Genomic DNA, 26423 nt, shown 5'->3' with positions numbered 1-26423 from the left:
GAGCGCTCTTTGTTATTGGTGTATTCTTCTAGATTTAAAATTTGATTGAATAATCTAGAAGAATACACCAATAATAGCGAGCACTCACTCAACTGTTGAGTCCGCTGAACGCGACCAATCGTTTATTAGTCAGCCATTTTTAATACCAATGAATGAATGTCATGATTGGTTGACAGTCACGCCAATCAGGACGCGGAACATCGGTTCTGATATCTAGGGGCCGGTATTCATAGTCAGTTCTTATTAATCTTATGGCGAATTCGATTGGGATGCACCAGTGCAGGGTGATTGCACCAGTTCATCTTTTTTCCCTTTCCCTTCTCCTGAAGAGAAAAGGAAAACAAATGAACTCAGGTGCACTCAGTGCGCACTAGTGCGCACTAGTGCATCCAATCGAATTCGCCATAAGATATCAGTAATAAAGAAAAAAGATGACAGTTACATGTAATAGAATATAATTACGTAAAATGTCGCAGCTAACGATACATATATTCAGATGCATGCCATTTAACCAAATCCCAATGCCACAGTTGCATAAATGGCAAATGTATATTGCAGTTGATGCTAACCCGGAACTGAAAGTATTTAAATGCGACAAGTGCCCGAAAGCGTTTACACGGAGAATAATGTTGAAGAGTCATCAGTCGGTGCATTCTACTCAGAGGGGATTTACATGTCAGGCATGTGAAAAATGGTTTCCAACTAGGTCTGCGTTAGTGAGACACGAACGTACACATACAGGTATATTATTTATATTAAATTAAATTTCGCTCGTTTTTTTTTTTACAATGCGAAAAAACGGTCTCACGATATTATGTTTCGGAACTCACAGATTCTTCTTTAGCGATTCTTACGGATGTTTTTTATTGTTGAATCAAACGTTATTAAAATCGATCTAAGTTGCGCAAAGAGCATCAAAAATTGTTCAATTGTTAGTCAATTTAACTCGTGATATATTACTGCGGTAGTTTAGTAGAGCTTGCGTTTCAAGTCTAAAAATTCGGCGCGCAATTAAAAATCATACATATAATATATAAATTCACACGTAATTATATAAAAGCACCCGAGATCTACCAAATGCCACTGGCCATTTGGTACTGATCTCCAATATTTGTAGGAGAAAGCATTTCCTCTTTACCACTCTTCATAATATGATTATTCCATCTCTTTATCACTCTTCATAATATTGTTATTCTACCATATATTTGGTTGTTCTAGCTCATTTGTGGTAACAAGTCTACCCGATCTATGATCTTTGTGAAGACTGAACATTGAGCATTTAATCTTCACATGAATATTTAACCCGTGAAGCTGGTTCCCCAAAACATAATTTTCGTATATCTTTTGAACTAAGGGTGAGGAAACGAAAATTCCAACTGAGCATTTGTGAGCAAACGATGAGCAAACGAACGCATGAAGAAAAAAAATCGATTTTTTAATATTGGGGGGCCAGCTTCACACGGGTATTTAACCTACAGAGGATTGTATTTGACGCTTGTAAGTCTATTTTGGATTCAATAATACAATTAATGTTATCTTTATTTTTGTTACAGGCGAGAAACCATTTGGTTGCAACATTTGCCACCGTGCTTTCGCTCAGAAAGAAATTTTGTTCAGACACTTAATGACGCATTCCGGCCAAAAACCGTTCCAATGTCAGCATTGCGATAAGAGCTTTACGCAGCGAGAAGCACTAAAGGTGCATATGCGTCGGCATCAGAAATTAAATCCAAATGACATTCAGTTACATCATTGCCAACTTTGTCCAAAAGCATTCTGTCACGCTTCGGGTCTCAGCAGGCACTTGGTTACGCACACTGGTAGAACGTATAAGTGCGTCGAGTGTGAGAAGACATTTACAGATAAAAGTTCGCTGCTGAGACATAGTCGTATCCATGCGCCCAAGACAATCATAGGAAATTGAGCAATATTTGCTCAGTTTGTTGTGATTTTCCTGAGATCTAGTGGGTACAAAAAATTTTTTTAGTGGGTAAAAGTACTCATTAAATTTTTGACCTATCATAATTAGACTTACAGTGAATATTATCTATTAAGTGTTTTCATTCAGTACAGTTGGTTTGAATTTGATCCAGATATCAGTTAATCCATGTTTGACCCGAAAATATGATGACTTTGTTCAATCAAGAAATCAAAGTAGAGTATTGTGACGTCATCGATCCGATACGAATTTGGTTAAAATTCAGTGCACTTCAAAAATGCTATTATATATTAACGAGAAAGAATTTCAATCTAATAGTGTTTTTTCTTAGTTGCACTAACGCCCACCAGTGCAACACTCAGACAGTGTAGCATGTTTCCATGGCTGGTAGTAGGCGAACTTATTAAAATGTTTCCCTGATTATAGTGTAGTGCAAATTTTGTTCGCGTAATGGGATTTGGCTACACCGTCTCAAAGGAATGGTATAGAGCCAGTGTGATATTTGAAATTGACAGCATAATAGATGTTGCAATCGGGAGGACTTTGACACAATAATGAAATAGTGCACGCCATGGTATGTATTACTCCAGTGCAGTGTAGCCAAGTGTAACGTTTATACGCAATTAAAGGCCATGGGACACAAAAAACTTAAGGCAGTAAGACGTAAGCAGTAAGTGAATTGATCAATCACAGTAGAGCCCCTACGGACGTAACTTAAGCAGTAGCAAATCTACAATGTTGATTTTCTTACTGCTTACGTCTTACTGCCTTAAGTTTTTTGTGTACCATGCCTTAACTGATGCAAAGCTCTAGTATATTTCGAAGGAAAACGCTCAGATTTTTGAAGAGTTTATGTGTTTCATTGAGACGGGCGTAGTTATATAATTATATGTAATTCGTATACTTAATGTTAAGGAACATTTAACGTATATTTATTTTAGTCACTTTTGTATAAATATATTAGCGAATCTAATAATTTAAAAAACTTATCCAAACAATTCATTTGTATATACAAAAGGGAATTTTAAATGTGAAAACTAAAATATTAAAAGTAAAAAATATATTAAAAATTTTTTTAATGAGTTAATTTAAATATGGCGAAACAAATACAACATGATGTAACAAAATGGGAATACATGTGTGAAGAAGTAACGAAACATTTCGATTATGCTGTTTATACAAGAATGATTAAAATTTCAATATTAGTTTTAAGTTTTAAACATTTTTTATTCAATTGATAATATTTTTGTATGCATAATGAAATTACAATCCTGTATAATTTTTTAATACTAAGTGCAATTTCAATAAAATATATAGGACACAATAAAAATATCAGCTGAATAGGAAATAACAACATTGAGTGCATTAGTATAATTTAGCTTTCTCTTTTTTTTAGGCAGCAAATTATATTGTGCTTTCCAGCAAAAAGGCACAATGTGATACAGTGATCATGTTATCTTCGTTTAACATTAGTAAACAATAAAGTTGTAATTAGTCACTGTGTCTTCTGTGTCTCTTGCTGGAAAACATTTATATTCTTATATATAATTTTTACATTTGAAATATCAGAAATAATTATGTATTATGTACTCTTTCCAATATAGGTTTACGACTATCTTTAATTGAGATATATATATATATGTATAATACCGCGTCTCTTGATTGGTGTATGTTCTAAATATAAAGATCTTTGCTATCTTAATGGAATTACTTATGTGCACATATATAAATGTTATTCTATCGTGATTATTATCTTTACAATTACCTGGCTTCCTATTTATGCTGTGTATAGTCATTCATATGCTGGAGATATTTTAAAATAATTAAATTACTTAACATATGAATTTTTAATCTAGAACAAAAATCTAAAAATTTTTTAAATCTAAACATGTTTTTTTTTTATAGAAGTACGTAGGAAAATTTCATTTCTTTTGTTTTTTGCAAAAATGGCGCACAAATAAAAAAATTTTTGAGCAAAAAAATGTCAAAAAAATTGTTTATAAAAAAGTTTACAATGAAATTAAAATTCCGTACGTACTTCTGTATAAAATATTATTTTAAAGCTGCAGTTAAAATTTCAAGTGAATCGATAGAGACTTGATCGAGTTATCCTTTCGCCCGATTTGAAAAACACGGTTTCGAGAAAAATGCGTTTAAAGTTTCATGTAGTGTTTAAATATAGAAGTTTTGTATTTACGTTCAGTCCGCGATGCCTGTACCATATATTGCCCCCTTTTTTTATTCTACATTTATGTTCTCCTCTTCTTTTTTCTTTCTTCAATCCCTTTATTATTCCTAAAGATACAAGCATAATAGAGTTTGACGCGTCAAATGCGGTCAAGGCACTTTACGCGCGCTGGGAGGCGTCTCGGCATAATCCTTTTAATGAGCTGTAACAAACTTTTCCTACCTATGGAACATTTTGTATCTTATTTCTAAGACCCTAAAGTATCACTTAAGCGAAAAAAAATTTCAAATTTTTGAAAATTCTACCGTGGCTTAACCCTTTAAGCACGATCCACTCAAGACGCACACATAAAATATCGCGATCGGTGGTTTTTACAATTATAATTAAATGATGACGCTCGCTTCACCACGACAACCTATCCGGTACTTCCTCTCCGCTCTAAACGACTCGATGGGTTCTCGTCAGATCCTCAATCGTTCCAAAATCCTGTCAGGAGATCCTACGTCCTTCTCACAAGGTGCTCGGTCACCAACAAGTGCCGATCAGAAGGCCGGACACGGAAATTGGAAGTTGGAAGCTTCCGCGGATCCATGCAAGGGCCGTTAGGTCCTCTTCTTATCGGAGCTGCTTCCGGCTTTAATTAGCTGTCGCGATCCCGCGACAAATCACGCGGGTCCTGTCGTGTCGACGCGTATCCTTGCTCTATGTGGGCGGGCATTTCCAAATGGGCGAAAAATTTCCTGGCGATCGACCGGCAGCTTTTCCACAATCTCCATGGAGCTCGGGACTTCGGCTGACGTCCGGTCAGGGCAAATCCATTCCCATGTTACGTCTCTCTCCGAGGCGTCTACAATAAAGGTGCGATAACCACTAAATGACAGAGTAACATTAGTAAAAGATACAGAATAATACAACCTGCGTGTACATTCCTAATGACGCCACAAGCCAAGGCCTCCACGAATCGTTATCCTCCGTCTTGCGATACGGAATCTTCTCTCTTTTGCTGGCGGGTGAGGCGGCAAAAATACACAAGTATAGTGCAGCCACTGGCTATGGTCGCTAATCGTCGGTAAAATCCGAACTTAGAATCGTGTTAAAAATAACTGAAAAGTAACTAAATTATTACAGAAAATAAGTATCGCACGCTCGCCTGTGCGCTCGCCCTCCGAGTATGAACGTCTCAGAATCTCCCTTTAAATATTCGCCAAAAATGACTGACCACGTCACTTAATATATGTAACAAAATACGTGATAAAAGATGGAAAATAAAAGCCATTTGGTTATACGGATTACATGTTATACGTTTTTTTATATCGTCGAATACTGCAGAGTGATAGTGTAAATGCATATAAAAATTACTCGTTACATTCGCGAATTGTGGGTGTTCATCTGATGACAAAAGTCGACACAGGTATCGTTCTATCTTTGTCACTCTCTGTGTCAAGAAAGATAGAACGACGCTTGTGTGTTATCAGAGAGAGTCATGTCATTTGTCGGGGAAAATATTCACAAAAATGCAATATTGATCCATTAAGTGCAACTTATGCGTTGCGTAAATTCTAGGAATTGAGGATTATGTTTACTTATGTAATGGTGCGGTAATACATATAAAACGACAGGAAATGTTCTTTTCTTTTATTAAAAAATCTGTTTTATTATGTGTTTCTTTTTTTTATGATTTTGTGCACTATTACATATTGCCGACATCGTTTTTACAAATCACAAACATCAATTCTGCCGGAAGGTAACTAATTTTTTTGACAATGGTTTCTTAATTTTTGTTTTAAAATCCGATAACGTTGGATAATATATCAAAGAACAATGAAAAATTCTACTACAGTTTCGAGCTCCGTTACACGGTCTGTGCTGAATCTATATCGGGATTAAATTTTCAAAATTTCGCATCTTTTTATATAATATCTGCTGCAATTGTTCTATTTAATTAAAACAATAGCAAAGGGGGAAATGACCGTACATTCCATGGAGCTATTAAATAAATTGCATAGTTACGAATATTTATGTGTACTTCTATACTATAAAATGATGTGAAATCTACTTTTATTATGAAACTGCAGACTCTAATTTGATGATTTTTAAATACTTTAAGATATTTAATGATTCTAATTAATTAATAATGTATTTGATTCGATATTATATCTCATATTTATCTTTCATAAAATTCATGAACGTGACACGAACGTGTTCATGACGTGCAAACGTCATTTCCTTCTTTGCTACACATACAACGAAGTTTACATTTGTCAATATACAATTCTTTTTCCTTAACGATTAATAATTCTAATGATACGTACACGAAAGATCGATCGGAAATTTGATAGTGTCATTAATGAAATAAAATACTTTATGTAAATCAGCGGTGTGTAATTCATGCAGTCTGATTAAAAAATTAGCTCGTTTATGTTCATTTTTACTAATGTAAATTAATTTTAACCTACACTAGTAAAAATAGACATTAACTGATCAAGTCAGAGTATCGAACTTTCATGTACATGCGAGAGATTAATACAGCTAAAAATCTATTAAGACCTGTTTCCTGAATCTGAAAATACGTACCGTTATACGTTTCTTTATACATTTCTTTAAGATGAAAATTTGATCTACTACAAATTTCTTATCTTCTTACTTGTAAGTAAATATATAACATCAGCAAGTAATTTGCTGTTATCAAACTGACAAGAAAACACAGAAAAGTATTTCTTCTTCATTAATACATTATTAATTTTAAAGAGCTTTTTTAATAAGTTATAGTCTAGATCAAAATGAACAACACGTTTTTTTATACGTGCCCATATGCACTTTTAGAGGACAAAACACTTTGATGTAAAATATCGGCTCTAGAGATAAAACAATTTTTTTAAATACAAGTTAAATGATTTGAAGTATTTTATAATAGCAAAAACATTTTTATGTTTTAACAATATTCATTTTCAAAGAAACTGATCGATTTTTGTGAAATGTTCCACTAAGGGCCAATTTTACCAACGTCAGTTAAGCTAACCGACGGTTAATTCCAATGGAATTATCCAATCGCATTTGTCTTTGACCAGAATGAACCAATCACGGTTGACACTTTAATCGTCGGTTAGCTTAACCGACGTTGGTGAAATTGGCCCTAAAAGTGAATATAAGCGTGTATAAAAAAAACACATGTCTCTTATTTTGGTCTGGACTACACATATTAAAACTCATCAAAATCGGAGGATATTTCTCTTTGTGAATTACTCACATTAGTTTAAGGGGGGAATCTCATTTTTCGGGTCAAAAATCGATTTTTCTTTATGGAATCCTTTAGTTTAAAATCTTAAAAGTATTTCCATAGAATTTTGTATCGAAATTCGTGTAACTTCCAGAGTTATGAGCTCTTAACCAACCGAGTACCTGATTGAGTGTATAAGATTTTATATGATCGACAGTTACTCCGGTTTTGTTCTTAGCACAAGGGTCAGGTCAGATTAGTTTAGGGACAATTGTGCTATTCTCAACAGTGAAATTCTCAGTAGTCATTTAATCTCCAAGTGAAACTGACGTACCATCTACACTATCATAAAATCTCGATAAATAAAAAAAGCCGCAGCATATGTACTGTCTAGTGAGACCAGATAGTTGATGTAAATTGCGAGTTGCCGAAAGTGATAATGTTCTTGATGAATTCAATCGCCACTTCAAGAAAATGTTCAGTAAGCCATTAAGCTAATTTTATTATCAAGAGAATTATTAGAAATATGTTTGGGTGATAAAATACAAAAAATAATGAGTTTTAACTTTACAGTCTGACAATTCGCGCCTAAATATCTTCATTGTGGAGCAAAAATAATTGAAATATATATCGCGGCTTACTTAACAGCCGAAATTTTTAATAAAGATTTTTATGCTGTCCTTAAAACTATGACAATGAAGAAATTATTATAGGAGGAAACGCTAAAATATTTTGCAACGCGCGAGATCAACATCGCCTTGAAAGACCTACGCGACAAACGTAACCTTGAGGCTACGTAAAATGAGACTCAAGTAAAATGAAAAAACGAGCAGATAGTTCAAAATCATTTTTATGAAGATGAGGAAGGATTATTATATGGTCCTGAGATAGTAGAATACCAGAAATCGATGTAAGAGAAAGTACTTGATATACTTATATAAACTAAACTTTAAATGCTGTTTTCTCAGAATAGTATTTTTACGAGTGGTGTGCATAATATTTTTATAATCACTGAACCGATTACCTTCAAACTTGGTATACATGTTCAGCAAACATTACTTTATCTTTTGATAAATCAGAATATTAATAAGTTACACTTTTTTATCACATAAAAAAATGGGCGAATTTTGATAGTAAAAATTATAGTTCTGATTTGAAAACTCATCATTTCCGTAAAAATTTTTTTTAAACCTTGTTTAACGGAAGCTACATGTATAAAGTAAAACGCCGTTCGATTTTTCTGTTTCAGATTACTTGGAAGATTAATATTGTGCACGCCACTGGAAATTTTGCACAGCGTGATATTCGATTGTTAATAATTTTTACGTTTATCATTAAAATTTAATAAAAAAAACTGTAAGATGTTCAAATATGGTATACATTTTACACGAATCAAATTGCTAATTTCTTTAAAAAAAAATTACCAATTTTGTCATATTTTTAGCAAAAATAATAGGATTCCCCCCTTAAGAAGTTCTTAAACATCTAAACATGAAAATGCATTTATAATATACGCTCAGTTTGCTCTTTTTGTAATGCTTTTTTCATAATGCGATGTTATGGATTAAATTGGATATAATATATTGGATTATAAACAATATTTGTACTATATGCCTGTCATTACATATATAATGCGGAATTCCATGGCAAAAAGAACTAGAAAGAGAATTGTCCATGCCTAGTCCTTTTCATTATTAAGTAGCGTAATCGGTGGCCTCGATGATGTCTGCGGCACGGAGATCGAAGTATATCGCGGACGAAATTTTCTTTTAACATGAAATAACATGGTTTTTTCTCCGAGAAAAAGATAGAGAGGGAGATAGTATTAGAGAATGAGAAACAGAGATGTTCTATCAAGTATCTAAAACCAAGAAACGCCGAAACAATTTAAAATCCATCCTCTCATCAATCGAAAATTAGCTTTTTCGGTTGCTCCCATGTGAAACCGTCTCGTCCAAAGTGACCGTATGTACTGGTTTGTTGATAAATAGGATTGCGAAGGTTCAGCTCTCTATAAAGAAGATAATATAATCGATTAATTTTCTTAATTAATTTAATTCTCACTAATTGTTATTAGTGAATTGTACAATTATTGTTTAAAATAATATGAGTAAAATAATATTTATTTTAATATTATAGTTTGTGTAATATAAGTATCAAAATAAATTAATTGTACATACTTGACAATTTTTCCGGGTCGCAAATCGAAATTCTTGTGCACTATGTCTAAGAGCTCGTTTTGCGAACGCGTGGATGTACCATAGTCGAAAACTGTGATGGACAATGGTTCTGCCACGCCAATGGCATAGGAAACCTAACATAAACAATCGCAAATTTTTTATATAATACAAAGTTATAGAATTTTACAAAAGTTACAAAAATTATTTAATTTATTTTAACACAAAAATATCTTAATGCTTGTATAGATTTTACCTGTACAAGACAACGTCTGCAAAGACCGGCCTTGACTAACGATTTAGCAACCCATCTTGCGGCATACGCAGCTGATCTATCCACTTTTGTAAAATCTTTACCAGAAAATGCACCACCACCATGCGCTCCCCAACCGCCATACGTGTCTACAATGATCTTTCGACCAGTAAGACCGGCGTCACTCTAGAATTTGTAATAAGAGTATACCAGAAAGAGAGAACACAACTAATAAAACATAATGTACATTTTTACTTAAGATTAATTAATATTTGTATAATATTGTCATATAATAGTTTAAGACATAGGATGTGGTTAAAGTTTCACTACAAATGTTTTGAAACGTTTCAAGTGCGGTCAATCGGACGCTTCAAAATATTCTAGCCGCAAATATGACGTCATGAATATGTCGTAATTTTCGCTTCCTTGCTGCTATCTGTTCATTCATTTTGTTTTGAAATAAATGTATTTTTGAACCCAAAAAATGGACCGAACTAATTTGTACTCCCAAAATAAAAAAAATATATAAAAAATAATATAATAATATCGAACATTTCAGTACTCACAGGTCCTTCTTCAACGATTCTTGAAGATGTTACAAAATCATAGAGATGAATAATTTTATGGTCTAAGCGACATAGTATGATACAACTGTTTCGAAAAATTGATTCTCCTGTTATTATGTGAATTATGTCTAAAGTGAAAAATTCAATGTCGTCAATATAATATAAAACTAATTAAGAGGTAAAAACAGGATAAGAGTGATTTAAATGTAAATTGTTCATTATTGTCTATTATCAATTTTTGTATTATGTCAATTACAATTGTTATATGTTTAAGGGAAAGATGCCATAATGTTTAAAGGTTTTCAAGAATCGCTGAAGCCTACCTGTGAATACCGAAACGTTCAATATCATTATATTATTTTTTTATATTTCTTTTTTATATTATATTCTTTATATATTTTTATTTTTATGCTGTGCTAACATTGTAAACTTGAAATATGTTTTACGAAAACATCTTATTACTGTTTGATTTAGACGGAATTTCTTTATTGTATTGTAAAAATTATATTTGAAGGATTATTGTCAGTTTAAGTTTTAATATCATGACATTCAAACGCTACAAATTTAATTGCTACAAAAGTAGCAATGTACAAAATACATCATCGAATAATCATCACTGTTTATAAACTTTATTTTTCAAGACTTTAATGGTACCTGTGGTCCGCCGATAATGAAAAGCCCGCAAGGATTCACATGGAAGACTGTTCTTTCATCTAAGTATCTTGCTGGTATTACTTCTTTGATGACTTTCTCCATGACTGCTTTACGCAGTTCATCTAGACTAATTTTTTCACTATGTTGCAGTGATACGACAACAGTATGGACTCTCATAGGTACGCAGGTTCCGTGGTCCATGATGTATTCACAGGTTACCTATCGTATAAATACGTTTTACATACAATTGTACATTAATTTTTAAATTATTAATGTATTGTAAAAATATATTTAATGGATTATTCTCAGTTTAAATTTCAACATCATGGCACTCAAGAGTAGCAAATACTATAAAATCATCAGCGAATAATCATCATTGTTTATAAACTTTATTTTTTTAATTCTAATTATATAAATAGATCTCTAAACATGAAAAGTATCGCAAATAATTATAGATTGAAAATCTCTTAAAATTTTTTTTTAATTCCGGTAAATATTTTTGTTAATTTTATCCAACTTGAATTCTGTTTTGCAAATTAAGATAAATAAAAATCAAACCTGTGTTTTTGAATCTGGACGAGCCCACCATAATTCGCCGCTTCGTCTTAGTTCGGCGATTTTCTGATTCAATTTATGCGCCAACACGACCGTCAGTGGCATACATTCATCTGTTTCATCAGTTGCGTATCCAAACATTAGACCCTGGTGGAAGAATTTCAGTTATTCCAGCTAAAATTTATGAGATATATAAGCTTCACAAGCATAAAATATTGTACATATAACTTTGAATATATAGACAGTTATTTGAAATTATGTACCGTCATATAAAAGTTAATATTATATTTGTGTATGTGTGTGTGTGTGTGTGTGTGTGTGTAAGCGCGCGCGTAAAATAAAAGAAAATTTAAATAAAGATAGAAAAGCTTTTGTGAAGAGTAAATTATTATATAATATTAATACATATGTGATACTATAAAAAAGCAAGTAATAAAGCAATAAAAACTAATACAGTAAAAAGTGCCACACACAGAACAGAACATGTAAATACGTGATAGAAGGGATATTATCATTAATAATTATAGTAAAAAACTATTTACAAGGTATTTATATCTCACACTATTAATAACACAATCAACTAATTTAATTACATAATTTAATAAATTCAATAAGGATTATGATTTTAGCCCCCTCCCCCAATCAATTTTATTTAATTTAAATTATTTAACAATAAATTATTATTTAACAATAAATTTTCAACAAGATAGAATCATATAATAAAGAATGATTATTTTATGAAGACATTATATATGAATCTATAGTAGTGTAAAACACAAATGTTTTTAAATCTATATAAACTTTCATACACAAACTGTGTTCTATACACTCAATCAATTTCGGCACTTCCTATATACTAGATCCAGCTACAGAATTCACAATAGAATCAACCATATAGTAATGCATTTAAACTACTGTGATAATGCAAGAATGAGAAAGATAACATAAACCAAATACCACTTTCACCTCTATAGTGATGAACTAAGAAACAGGCTAGTGGGATACAAGTAAAATAAAGAAGAAGTGACAAATGTTACAACTGCTATAGTAAAGAATGTACTTAGTAGCGCAGGAGGCAAACGGTCAAAGAGAAGAAAACAAGAAACAAAGAGAGAAAATAAAAATTCAACGATGGAAATGCCAATTGACCTGATCTCCTGCTCCTACTTCCTCGTCGCTACGGTTTTCATGAACGCCCGCCGCAATATTAGGTGACTGAGCGTCGAGCGCCAACAGAACATTGCACAGCTTGTAGTCAAAACCTGCAGAAATTAATCTGGTAAGATAAAGATATTCACTGCTGTTTTATGCAGTTATTTCGACATTCTTCTTACACGAGATTCCACCATTTTGGGGCTTTCATTACAATACTTCCAATAATCCTGACTTGATTAAAACCAATACGATGGCTGAATGTACGAATTCAGATAAACTTCTCAAAATATCGAATAAAATTCAATTCTTTGAAATATCAATTCTTTTATCTAGTATACATGTTATATTTATCTATAGATTAGACAATAAACTTATTATACATAATGAATAATGTTACATGTATGCTTGTATCTGAACATATTACATGCAGCCTTACGTCCTATAAACATGATAAGTGATATCGGCACTTTGTTGGAATCATATTCCAGTATTTTGTAATGCATCTTTGAGATGTGTATATATATATATGTATATATATATATATGTATAGATATCTGACAAATTAGAAATTTCCTGCACGATTGACGTAACATAGCGAAGAATTTTTCATAAAAATATGTTATAATATTATCTTACAACAACAGTGCTTACAAATACTTATATGGGTGCTTGCATTATCACTATGCGGAACGCACGCAGACATGCGTAGATGTAACACACGCTTGTGACACACAGAATAGGAAAACAGACTTTGAGACCATTTCAAGGAAGGTAGAGGAAAAGGGAGAATAAGAGACAAAAGAACATAGGGTATCGTTGATATTGAATTATTTTTGGCTGTTCTGTGGCATGGGCTGAGAATGAGTTATGTACCTGATCACCTGCACCCACGTCCGTCTCTTGCCTGTCCGTATGGACACCATCCGCGATATTTGGGGATTGTTGTTCGATCGCCACCAAAAGGTTCAACGTACGCCAATCGAATCCTGTCACGATATGCTTGCGTTACACAGTCTCTACTAATCTCCTTGCATGATCGTTTTCTTGGTCCAAAAGATAATGAACAGAATACTGATTTGATCGATTAAGGCATGGAGGATTCAAGTTAAACATGTGTATACACAAAGAATCCTTATATTCGTCTTAATATTTCAGTATTAAAGAAACAAAAATTATAAATGTCTGGAACTTGAATCTTTTGTGCCATGATTCGATCGTGTTGTTATAACGATTCGAAAAAGAATCGTACGAGGCGGATTTTATGTGGACGAGGGAGCTGGCTATTTATTCAGCCACATAGCATGCATGTGTTACATGAGTAATGATTTGTTGTTTCGTCGGGAATGTAAAGATTTCACTTTATCTCACGCAAACATACAATTGACATCCAACAAAGTGTCAAAAACAATCAGAAAAAGTGAGCGACGTGCATTACTAAAATTAAGGGCGGATAGAATGCAAATATTGCTCCGACTTGATGTTGTACCTTTTGAAGAATCATCATAACCGATGTGTTTTACAGTATCACGAACGATCTTCTGATAATCAACTACAGCCTTTGATGTAATTTCTCCGCATAATAATATCATTCCAGTTTTTGTAACAGTTTCTGTAATAAATAAAAATCTTGATAATTGTACATACAGTGTAATATAATAGTTATACAACAAAATTATATATTTAATGCAGAACAATAATTATACTTAAAAAATGTTAAAAAGTGTTTTTATATATACATATATAAGGTATATATAAGATATATATATATATATGTATAAGGGAACTATATTTAAATACAATATTTGATACTAAAGGCCGTTAATGTAAGAACATAACTAATACAAATACAAAGCCTATAACAGTCTAGCTTGGATTTTTTAATGGCTTACATATAAATAAACTACCGCGGTACTATATCTCACGAATTAAAATAAATTAATAATTAACTATATACGTAGTCCCTCCAAATATATTTAAAAAAATTCTTTTCTCTCTTTTAAATGCTAATTTTAATAATAATATATATTTCAATATATATTATTATTAAAATTAGCATTTGAAAGAGAGAAAAGAATTTTTTTAAATATATTGAAAGTAACAGAGTTAAAAGTCAAAAGTTTCAACCTAAAACTAGTTCGGGGCCGAACAAACTAATTTATAAATAGATACCATACATATTCAATTGCTTGAAGAAATCAACACTGTCTTGGCGAAACTTACCGCATGCTACTTTAGCGTCGGGATCTTGTTTTAGGTGCGCATCCAAAATGGCGTCGCTTATTTGATCGCACATTTTATCTGAGAAAAAAGATAAGATATATCAATCTACTAATTCAGATAAAAATTATTAAATAAAATAATTAGAAAATTAATATCTAAATAATAATTAAAATCTTATTTAAAAAACTGTTTATTACATGAATGTAATAAACAAAAAAAAAAAAATATATTATTTAAAGGAATAATGATTTATTTTTCTTCTGTCTGTATTATATATGAAAAGCGATGAATTGTTAATTCAAGATTAGAGGAGAGAGAGTTTACCTAAAGTGTTCACATGACTCGTGAATTTTCTTTATCTTTGATATAATTAGAGCCATGATGTAAAAAAAAAATAAGTCATTAACAATCTGCGAAAATAATTAGCAACATGAGTAAATTGCAAAAAAAAAAAGCATTTTTCAAGATAATTAAGTTAAAAATAGTCGATGTGTAGTTAAAAGATACAAAAATTATGACTGTTTTTGAAAGATCTTGAAAAATAAATTAAAACATTTAAAATCAAAATATTATACGTACACTGTTGAAATGCAATTTTATTAAAATATCAAGAACATTATATATTTTTAACTAATGACACTCTTTATTTACTAACATTTTTATATATTAACGAATTTTTGGCTTGTAGCTCTGTTTCTTAATTATTTTTAAATTTATTGAGCCTTATTACAAATATATATATTTAGAAAGAATTTCGATAAAGCAGCTCTACAAAACGCTAAATTTCTGTTGATTTGACAGACTAATTGTAAGATATTTTTTTATTAACGTTTTACGAGATTACTTTTTATCGAGTTAAAAGATTTTGTCAACTATTTTTACGTCAGTTATAGAAGTCGTTCTGTTTGATTTCTTTGTTTCTCATATTCAAAAAGGATAGTAAAAAAATTACGTTTTAAAATCGTACGGTACCTATAGTATAATTAACAATGACATTGAAAAACCATTTAAAAGCGAATGTTGGAAAGAAATATAAATAGAAAACGTGATAAGGAAAGAAGAAAGGAATATCGACTACTAGCATAGCAGATCGTAAAGACCTCAAGATAAATAACAGTCATTTTGAAAATTTCTGTTGGAAAAGTACAGAAAGGGAAAAATATATAGAAGAGTCTCAAAAGAAAAGATATTTGTGTTAAAAAGCAATGAGCAGCATATTAACATATACCATTATAAAAATGTAAAACAATTTATTTTTATTATATAGGACGTAATAAAAAAATTGTTTTATAACATGTGGACATAGCTTTAGAAATAAATTTAAGACATAAAAGTATATATATAACAAAAAATTCATATAAATATTTGTTTATCTTTAATTTCTGAGTTAAACATTTTCGTGTTTCATTAATATCTTACAAATATCTAAGATATTTTTAAGTATGTTCTGAATTTATTTATAAAATTATTTACCTATCCTGTTAATAAAAAAAAAACTTGGACCAAGAAACATTTTTTAATAAAACTGTTATCTGAGATAATGCACATTAAAAAGCAGAAAGGAGGTTTAAATTTGCAAAATGATACATTATCGTTAGACCGTTGTATAATTTATTTACAAAAACATAGTGTTTCCTTCTCTTTGTAATGCGATTTATCTTTGACTCGACACTTGTTTGTTAAAAATTTTCATTACGTACCTATTTTTTGAACCATCAATCGTTTATACTTTTTTCTAACGAATTTTGTAAGTTGCAATTATTTTAATTTAATATATTAAATAGTTAATCATTTTTTCGATTAATTTTATAACTTGACAATTATTATTTTTGTTTTAAATAGTAAATCGGACAATTTAATAATTTATTGATGTTTGTTGGTTCTTTCGAAATATTATTTCTTCGCATGTAAGTTACAAAAATTTTCCTCTTTTTTTTTACATTTAGACTTCTTAACTTCATTAAAATAATAAAATGTGTTTTATAATTAACTTATGTAGCAAAACGGACATTTTGATGCACAAGCTGGTAGTGAGTGGACGAGCGTAAAGCATTGACAATTTTCTTGGCAACTACATTGACAAATGTAATCATAGGATATACACTGCCGGTCAAAAATCTTTGGACACCATGCATACTTACAGTATAAGGATAAAAACGTTTAAAATAAACATGAATATTCGGTCAAACCAAAGAAAATATTATATTTATTTATAAAGTACATATAAGAAACAAAACATTATCATTTGAGACCCTTACGACAGAAAAAGTCAAACCTTTTTTTCATCAAAAAAGCTACCTTTAGCTCTTAACACATTTTTAAATTAATTTAGGCATCCTGTTGATTAGATTTTGTAAAATAATTGGCTCTAATTGCTTGCAAGAGGCTTCTAACTTTCTACAATTGTTTTCACGTTATGATGATACAAAAGAAACATAGCAGAGAAATATTTGCAAATACACGGACGAAGATACAGCACCAAGCGGAATGGAAATTGAAATCACTGTTGTCAACTAAATGCTTTTTCCCAAGGGTTCGTAAAGGTCAAATAATAATGCTTTATTTTGTTCATACTTTATAAATAAATATGTTTTCTTTGGTTTTGATCGAATATCCATGTTTGTCTTAAACATTTTTATTCTTTTACCATAAATATGCATGGTGTTCAAAGATTTTTAACCGCCAGTGTATATTTTTCAAATTTAATTTTTATATTTTTTAAGAAATCTTGCGATAATATATTGAAGAGGACCAAAATCATAGGATCTAAACGTTTATATTTATGTATTTTTTTGAGCAAATGATTGAAATTCACATCAACAGCTGGTGCTGGCTTGTATAGGCATTATTTTTATATAATAAAAAAAAGTATATATGTATATTTACAATAAAGATACTTTGTATACAATTATACATATATAAGATATTTTTACATATAATTATAATATTTTATTTGATATATAAAATGATTTTTATTTTTTAACCTTGAACTATATCTAATAGATGTTTAATGCAACATTGCTTAATATTAATGATTGTTATCATAAAGATTAGAATATATTAGTCTTAAAAGACTATTTAGACAAAAACATATTTGACGAATATAGAGGAGCTCACATTTTTAGTTCTCGTAAAAGTAGTGTTTGCGTTTGCATGTAAAGAATATTTTATACAATATGATTAATATCAATTTATCAGCAAGAATTTAAAACGATTAAATAATTCCTGTTTACTTTATGCTGTAATTTTGCATTTATTTCAGATAAGAACAACAGTAATTTTATATCAATTATTTGTATCAATATATACCTAATATTTTATACTTTTTATATTCGCTTTTTATTAATATATAACCAATAGTATAAATAAAATTATTGTTATGGTTATTTATCAAGACTGAGTGTTGTGAATTCAAACGTCGGTTTCGCACGGGCAGTTCTCGAACATGGTTAAGGCATGGGAGATCAAAATAAAGAATAAAAAAATATAAACAGTCATAGGAGGGCCTGTATTTCTATGTTGCTTAATCATAGTTTTGTCTCTCTGTCTCTCTTTCTCACTCTTTTTTTTCCTTTCTTCCCAAGGACAAAATACAATAGGTACAAATTAAGTTCTATTTTATGTTGACTATTTTTATACTTGAAAACAAATTTAGACAATATATTAACTGATTGATCAAAGTTAATCGATCCCGAAAGAAGAAACATTAACAAACATTTGAGTATCCTTAAAACCAGATTATTTATATCGTAAATAGAAATTCTGTAGAAAATGACGAACTCTTGTTTGCGCATGACGAAAACGATTGCTCATACATGGCTGTATTCGTAGAAAGTGAATTCAAAGTAATAACGAAGTAACAATGAAGCAACAAGGAAGTAATAATAAAGCAACTTCGTAGATCGGTGTACCAGACTTGGCAATTTCTAACCTAATTGTTTCTTTTTTGCAGTTCTATCTACATGACAGAGAATCTTGATTAGCCTATATGTTAATGTTAATTCATGTTAATATAATACAAAGATAATTAATATCGATTGAACTGTATTTTTTAATAATTTCATCAAATATGTTAAAAAACATGGAACAAACTACATTTTGATTGCAAACTCGACTTGAAAGTTTTTTTTAGACACCAGAGATATCTCGTACAGCGTGGATTATTCCAGTAATATTACAACACAACACTGCAATATTCCAGTAATTTGCAGTAATATTTCAAACGTTGCAGTAGTATTACTGCAAATTTCTACACAAGATCTTGCTATGTAACGATATGCTATTGTGCTTTCTGCAATAGAGATGAAATGAATATGTAATTATTTTTTTGGAGAAACAATAGAAGGTTCAGCTGCAATGCTTTCAAAGATTGGCTTTCTATGGCTGAAATAGTGTACACTTTTGGAACTTAAAGTGAGAAAGATATATATTTGATATTTGCCGAAAGCGAGAGAGTTTAGTGCAGAAATAGAAAACAAATTACTAATAAAACAATTAAGACTATTATACAAAATGAATAGTAAAATGTTAAGTAAGAAAATTGACTAATCGAGTAAAGATTATAAGGCAATAACGTAAGCTGTTAACAAAAAAATTTAAAATATTGATTAATTTATTCCTTAAGTTTTTGTGAGCTATAACCTAAAGAGGTTCATTCTACAACTGAATAAAAATCGTTGTAAGTTTTTGTAACTATAATGAACTTTTTACAAGTTGTTAATAAAACAGTAATAAAACAGAAATTAGAGGCGGATAAGTTAGCAGTTGTAAGAGAATCTCATTCTTATACATAATGCCTAACAAAATCTGACTTGTTATTCAAGCATAATTTCAGAATAGGTAAAAATCTCGATTTTTCTAAGATTTATCCATCGATGAATTCTTATTGTTAAATTTTTATCAATTTGTGCAATATTATAATATATACTTGCATTTAAGTTAGGATTCTACATAAAGAATGAGTTAAAACGCTAACAATATTCATTGCTTTATAAATAATATCAAACATTCTGTTGATACAAACGACTTTTTTTTACTATGTTCTATTTTAGACTTTTAAATACAAGTTTTCTATTAGCAATATTTCCTTTTATTATCTCTTTTTCTTTGCATTTAATTTTTTTTACAATGAAAGAATGATAAATTCCAAGACAGTTGTGAACAATTTCAGGAGCTTTCTAGGAATTTTCCAGAATACAAATTATAGTTTAAGGATAATTAAGTATTGCTGGACATTACTTATCGCTGGATATTATACTATATGTATGATCTAAATTAAAGTTATAAATTAAAACGATATGAGTTAAAATGATATAATATATATATAAGAAAAATAAATATATATCTTTCTCTCTTGTAAGATTTTGATAAAATCGTGCACAAAGAGAATTTTTTCTTAGACTTTACCCTGAAAATAATGGTAGTCGTGAAACAACATTGTATTTCAAAGAGAGAGAATTAAGTATAATAAATCTCCCACATTCACTAATAAAATTACAATAAAATATAAAATATGTTTGATTAATTTTATTGAGGTGTGTGGTAAAAATCTTCAAAATATTGTATTGTACCACAACTGCTATATTTTCAGAGGGTAAATTTTAAGATTCCATGTGGTTCAGGCTGTTATAGGATTTCTAATATAACTTAGCGCATTATATTGTTCATCCTCTGTCAACCATAGGTGTTCTTTTTGTTGAACATTTGGCTGGTCAATCGTTTTTTTCTCTATAAGAAAACAAACAAAAAAAAAAATGAAAAGTACTGTGCAGAAAGAGTTCAACTAAAAACCATTAAAAGTACATTGTGATCGGCACGAGCACATGGCGGCGGCAATGCGGACGGCCAGGTTAATTGGGTGCCTTCCAACAAGCGACACAGATGACACGGTGTCACACAGTACATCCTTGCTGTTCACCAATGTTAAAGATGAGATGATCACTGTGTTGTATCGGTGTCGCTTATTGGAAGACACACTATATGTCGAATGAGAATGAAAAATGCGAGAGCTTCCCGCCGAAATTAGGGAAAAGCAAGAACACGAGCTCCATTCACTCGGCGATCGAATGTACTTTCTTTTCTAGAACGTGGCTATTTTCAATGAACAACGTGATTAAAAAAAGCTGCGATTGGCGTTGATCTGGATCTATGTTCCGAGGGGAGAAAATGAAGAGGTAGAGGAAAAAGAGCGGCATAATCCTTTCGGGAATCGATTCTATTCCATGGCGGCGCGTACATACACAAAACGGAATGATGGTATTGAACCTCGTTCAGAATCGTCGTGTTCCAGCGCACCCAAATTACGTTTCATTCTCGTCGTTTACTGGATGTTGAACAAGGATAAAATTTCATCCGGGTGCATTTGAATGATTCTGAACGCAGCCATGCTGGTAAGAGGGTGGGAATCGCAATGTACAGGGAGGCGCAGAACGAGGTGGGGGAGGGAGAGAAGAAAAATATGGAGAGAGGAAAGCTTTTTTTTTTTTGTTTTTTTCGAGCAGTTTTACTTGGGCAAAAGCCGTCCGTCTCACCACCTTGCATAAGCGAGGCGATCCCCGGATGTATCACTCACCTGGATGTCCCTCGCCGACAGACTCCGAGGTGAACAGAAATGCGGTATCCTGTTGCAGCTCAGGCGGCGCATGGCCATTCGCGTAGCCGTTCATATGGTGTACGGTCTCCGGCATCTTTCTGCGTTTTGGGGTTGTTGCCACCGTAGTTGCCGCGTCGCCTCGTAGCTGATGTTCGTTACTTAGATTCGTTCTGAGTGAAGCGCTCACACAGTTGAGTCTTCTTATCGTAAATGGCCGTCTGCACTGCGGGCGAAAACTCACCACGTGCCTTTTTCTCTCCGTCGTAGTTTTCTCTCCGCGTTTACACGCTCTCCACTCAGAGTTACCGTCCGCGTGGTCGGTCGGTGTAGTCCAATCGTGTGTGCCGCGTTTCTTACAACAGCCTATACCTGTAACTACTTTCGAGAGCGAGCGACAGCGTGTACGACTTGCACGAGAGGAACGGTAGATCGAATCGTGAGAGAGCGCAAGCTCCACACAGACATACGGCACACCGTGTAATGATCGCAGGTCGGGTGGTCTGTCGGGTCTCCGGATCGGACCGGCCCGAAGCGAAAGCGAACGAGCAGGCGAAGCTGACGAAACAAAGCAACGCACGCGACACCTAACGGAAAATCGAAGAGACTCTCTCTGCCGTTCTTTATCTATATTCTCGGTCTCTCCGTTCGTTTCGATCCGCCTGATTACCTCGGTCCAACTGCTCCGTATGATTGGTCAGTATTACAGTCACGTGACGCTTACGTACGCTTAGCGCGAAACTTGAGTCAAACTGAGTCCCATCGCATGTGTCTCGCCAATTACTGCTCGCTTTGATCGCCCTCGTCAACTTCACGTACTCGTACAGAAGATGAAACGCACGCTATGCGCCGTCTACAATGAGATTTTAAGATGAAACTTTTAGGATGTATTCTGCAACTTTTAACGACTATAATGATATCTGGAGACACGGTAGTGTCTCGGCGCTAAGCCAAGCGCGCGACACTGCCGTGCCTCCTTTACGCGAAACTGAGAATTTTTCGGGGTCGAGATATCGTATGCACATATTGTTTTTGCGCAGCTTTTTTATTGTGCAAAATACCCGCAACGTCAATTAACATTACAAAATGATGTTATAGAATAAAATCCTCAGAGGTAGAGTTTCGAACGGTTGCAGATTATTCCGTTGTAAAACTGGATAATCGTATCAGAAATTGTTTCTCTCGGAAGAGGAACAATATTTAAAAAAATGTAAAGTTTTTTTTTATTAAGAAAATATTTTTATTTTTGATAAGTTCTAAATATTATATATATATTGAAATATCGTCAAAATTTACACTGTCTTACTTTGATCTGCTTACTTTGTTTTGCTTGTTTATAAAATACTGAAATTTATAATATCTTATTTTTTTGTTGTTTTTTATACTCTCTTGATTGAAAATTTATTGTTTTTTGTTTGCGACTGTTGCTAGATTGTTATATGAGAAATACGTTAGGGAATTTATTTTTATGCAAATATTTACTAATTGTTGTAGTTATTGATATGGAAAGATGTATCCAGTATATTTTGTAAAGATTCTTAAATAATTACTTGTTTTCCTAATTATATATATTGATTTTTCGTTTTCGTGAATGAATTTATTTCTAATTGTGTTATCATTTAATTTAGTTGTCATAATTTCAGTTTGCAAAACATTATTAGAATTCTAAGAATTTAACAAAGTGAGAGTAAACAATAGTAATAACTGCGCGGTTTAGAGGTGCGCTATCAAAATTAATTTAATATTAAAGAAAAAATTATCTTTTTAACAAGTTTTCGAACGTTTCGACTGACTTCTAATCATCACAAGATGTGATGACTAGAAACTCTTGTTAAAAAGATAATTTTGTCTTTAATATTAAATTAATTCTGATAGCGCACCTCTAACCGCGCAGTTATTACTATTGTTTACGCTCACTTGCTCTTTGTTAAATTCTTAGTGTTTGAATTTCGAGAGTTCATTATTATTTATTTTTTTTTGTTATTAGAATTATTATACTGCTAGCATTTTGCTATCTGCAGGGTTGTTACTTTTAAAAGATAACTTTCCATTCCTTGACTAAATTACTGACACTGAACTACTGTTACTACTGTTACTGTTACACTGAATTACTGTTACTGACACTGAATTTTATTGTTAAGTTAGTAGTATTTTTTGTTTATTCTTCTGACAACTGTCTTTTACACACAATGTATCTCTGTTGTAATAATATAATAATTTTATTAAAGAAAGAAAGTTGCACATGGGCATCTGAAATTTACAATCACGATGCGGAAACAGCTTTATTTGACAATTTTCTTTCCTTTATCCTATAATAATTGACTAAGAGAGAACATTTAACATCTAAGTTAAAACTAATAGATTATTTGATTTGTTATATGTATGTTGATATCTTTATGTATTTGAGACTGAAGAGGACTGCAGTAAGCAGTCGAAACGTTTCGTGTTTAATTATGAATTTTTTATAATAAATTTGTCAACTGATAAATCGTTGCTTGTTTATACCGAATATTAACACCTTATTTTTGTCGTTTTTTAGAATTATTATATTTATATATTATGCAATTTTCTTCAACTTATATAAATGAAATATTGATACTTTTAAATATAGTCCCATAACTTTTGAGTGTTTGAAATTTTAATTTTATTAAACTGGAACATAAAATATATATCTAATCTAAGCTTGAAGGACATTATGATAAGTTTACAATTTACTTTGATATACTGTAATATTTCTGCTGATTTATCATCATGACACTATGATCTCTACGACGAATAATCACTTTTAGGATTTGTTCCGTCATACTTTACACTCGGAAACATTATCGGAGTTTTTAATATTGCATCATGTATGGAGCATGTGTGAGCTTGAACATTAAAAAATAAAAAATAAAAAGAAATCGTCTATATCTACATAATCCTCATGTTTAACATTAATCGTAAAACTTTGTGTTCTTAATGATAGAATTAATTGCTCCGAAACCTTGGAGTGATTTCTAGTACTGAGAATATAAAGCTGAAATGTTTCGCGAATCTAGAATTTTATTCCTACAACCAAGTAGAACGTAAAATCATATAATAAGATAAAAATTACGTCAAGTGAAAGTCATTTTAGAAAAAATCATAATGATACCATTCGATACACTTTTGATGATAATTTTGTAGGGTCATGCTTATAATAATATCATAGAACGTTATCATGATGTCATTTGATACTTAAAAATGAATTTGTAAATGACAAATAAGATTATGATGATGTCCTTTTAATATTATTATTATCTATGTTTTACTTGAAAAATTCTTGAAATGACGACATGTAATTCTTTTAATTAATTAAAAACCATTCTTATTTTAAGAACTTTGATTGATCTTTTATTATAAAAAAAAGTCATTTACAAATCATTATCATATTAAATTAAAAATTTTTTATCAAAAGTGTATCGAAAATGATATTATTATGATTTTTACCAAAATAACTTTCTTGATGTCATTTTGATCTTATTATGATTTAATTTCATATTCTACCTGGCGGGCGTTATTGTTGTAACGTATAAATTGTGAAACCATCAATTTAGCCTGTAAATTATACTTACCGATAATACTGGTCAACTGTTTATCATGTGATTCTAAGATCGGAATCCATAGTCCGTTCTTAATCTCAAGACCGTCTCAAGTAAAGGCTTAAGATGTTAATACGGTTAAGTGATTGGTTCGTGACGTCTTAAGCACTAGCTTAAGAACATTTCGAGTCTTGAGCAACATTTATGGATTCCGCCCTAAGTTGTCAACTGATTCCCAATTCAAGAAATACTGATTTCCGTTTATTGTAACGTTGTCGCGATTTTTCTGACAGTTGAAAATTTAATACGTACAGAACATAAGACAGAGCCGTAGATTTGAGCACAATATTCAAAAGAGACAAACGTTATCGTCACTCGCGACAGAATTGCACTATGCGAAAGTGTGTAAATTGGCTAGACTTTTATATATCGCTTAGCGAATTGAAAAACTCTTGGAGTAGAGTGGGATCGGCAAACCTGCAACTGTATTAGAATGACACATCAGTTCCACAGCGAATTGCACAAGTGTTTATGGTCTTATTTATTTTCTTGGAGCAATGTAATTTAAAATCTTTATAGTGTTCCTATTTTATAGCTCTTAACGACAATGTTAACACTATATTGTTGCGCAGATATTATATAATATGTAGTAAAAAAAGTTGCATAACAATAACGTAATGAAATCATCGATACTATTGTTAAGAGTCATAGAATATAAGGGATTTCATCTTTTTGCTCTTGCGATATAATACTGGATGTAGAAATTATAGATGAATATAAAACTGAATTTATCTAAATTTTATTTATATATTTATGCGATTAAAATTATTCAAAATTTCTCAAGATTATAAAAAGATTATTGTTGATAAAGAACTATAAAATAAAATAGTTTTTAACTAAGAGAGAGAGCAACCTTGAACGCAAAAATTTAGGAAGTTAAACAGCTTTAAATTAAATTTAATCTGAAGCTAAGATCTGAAGTGAGTATTTTTTAAATTCGTAATCTATGAAACAGTTAAATTTCACATTTAAAAATTCCAAATTAGAAATATGGTTTGTTTATAGATGCCTGCGAATAAAAATTTATAAGGTAAGGTATTTGTAGAAATCGAAAATGTTTGTAAAAACAATAATTAAAAAAATTAATTATACTTAATTATGAAAAAATTATTTTCAATTGTGATGAAAATTTTGTACTTGCTGAAGAGTATAAACTTCCAAATGTCCAAAACTTTAAAATCAGTAATTAAAAAATGTGTAAACAAGTGAGATATTCAAATTTCTTATTATTTTCTTGTTATAAAAATATTATCAGGGTTGGTAAGTAACGTCATTACCATTACAAGTTAC

General features: G+C 31.2%; 2 protein-coding genes across 5 annotated transcripts in view; one reads left to right on the top strand and one right to left on the bottom strand.

The window, feature by feature from the left end:
• The window catches only part of LOC108776313 (zinc finger protein 248), a 5852-nt gene extending 3871 nt beyond the window's left edge, over nucleotides 1-1981 (top strand). Inside the window, exons 4-5 of the mRNA XM_018542894.1 lie at nucleotides 559-741; nucleotides 1554-1981. Coding sequence (XP_018398396.1) covers nucleotides 559-741; nucleotides 1554-1924 — 554 coding nt within the window. The 3' untranslated portion in view covers nucleotides 1925-1981. The remainder of the gene's footprint in view (nucleotides 1-558; nucleotides 742-1553) is intronic.
• A 6883-nt stretch (nucleotides 1982-8864) lies between these two features.
• Nucleotides 8865-25296, bottom strand: Sam-S (S-adenosylmethionine Synthetase). Of its 4 annotated transcripts, none has more exons than XM_018542848.1 (10): nucleotides 25107-25296; nucleotides 21496-21894; nucleotides 14925-15002; nucleotides 14191-14313; nucleotides 12699-12811; nucleotides 11553-11696; nucleotides 10995-11213; nucleotides 9778-9960; nucleotides 9525-9658; nucleotides 8865-9355 (listed from the first exon to the last, which is right to left on the bottom strand). In XM_018542848.1, the coding sequence occupies exons 2-10, from the start codon at nucleotides 21608-21610 to the stop codon at nucleotides 9250-9252; spliced, it is 1215 nt and encodes a 404-aa protein (XP_018398350.1). In that variant the 5' UTR covers nucleotides 21611-21894; nucleotides 25107-25296; the 3' UTR covers nucleotides 8865-9249. The 4 variants fall into 4 exon arrangements, with proteins under 4 accessions (XP_018398350.1, XP_018398351.1, XP_018398349.1 ...); XM_018542849.1 differs by having other exon boundaries at nucleotides 21496-21891; XM_018542847.1 differs by lacking the exons at nucleotides 12699-12811; nucleotides 25107-25296 and adding an exon at nucleotides 13578-13690 and having other exon boundaries at nucleotides 21496-22129.
• Between the last annotated feature and the right edge of the window lie 1127 nt (nucleotides 25297-26423).

This window comes from Cyphomyrmex costatus, unplaced genomic scaffold (genome assembly GCF_001594065.2).
Source record: "Cyphomyrmex costatus isolate MS0001 unplaced genomic scaffold, Ccosl1.0 scaffold35, whole genome shotgun sequence".
Lineage (NCBI taxonomy): Eukaryota > Metazoa > Arthropoda > Insecta > Hymenoptera > Formicidae > Cyphomyrmex > Cyphomyrmex costatus.
The sequence above is the reverse complement of the archived record's forward strand: the minus strand, read 5'-3'. Positions and strand labels throughout refer to the sequence as shown.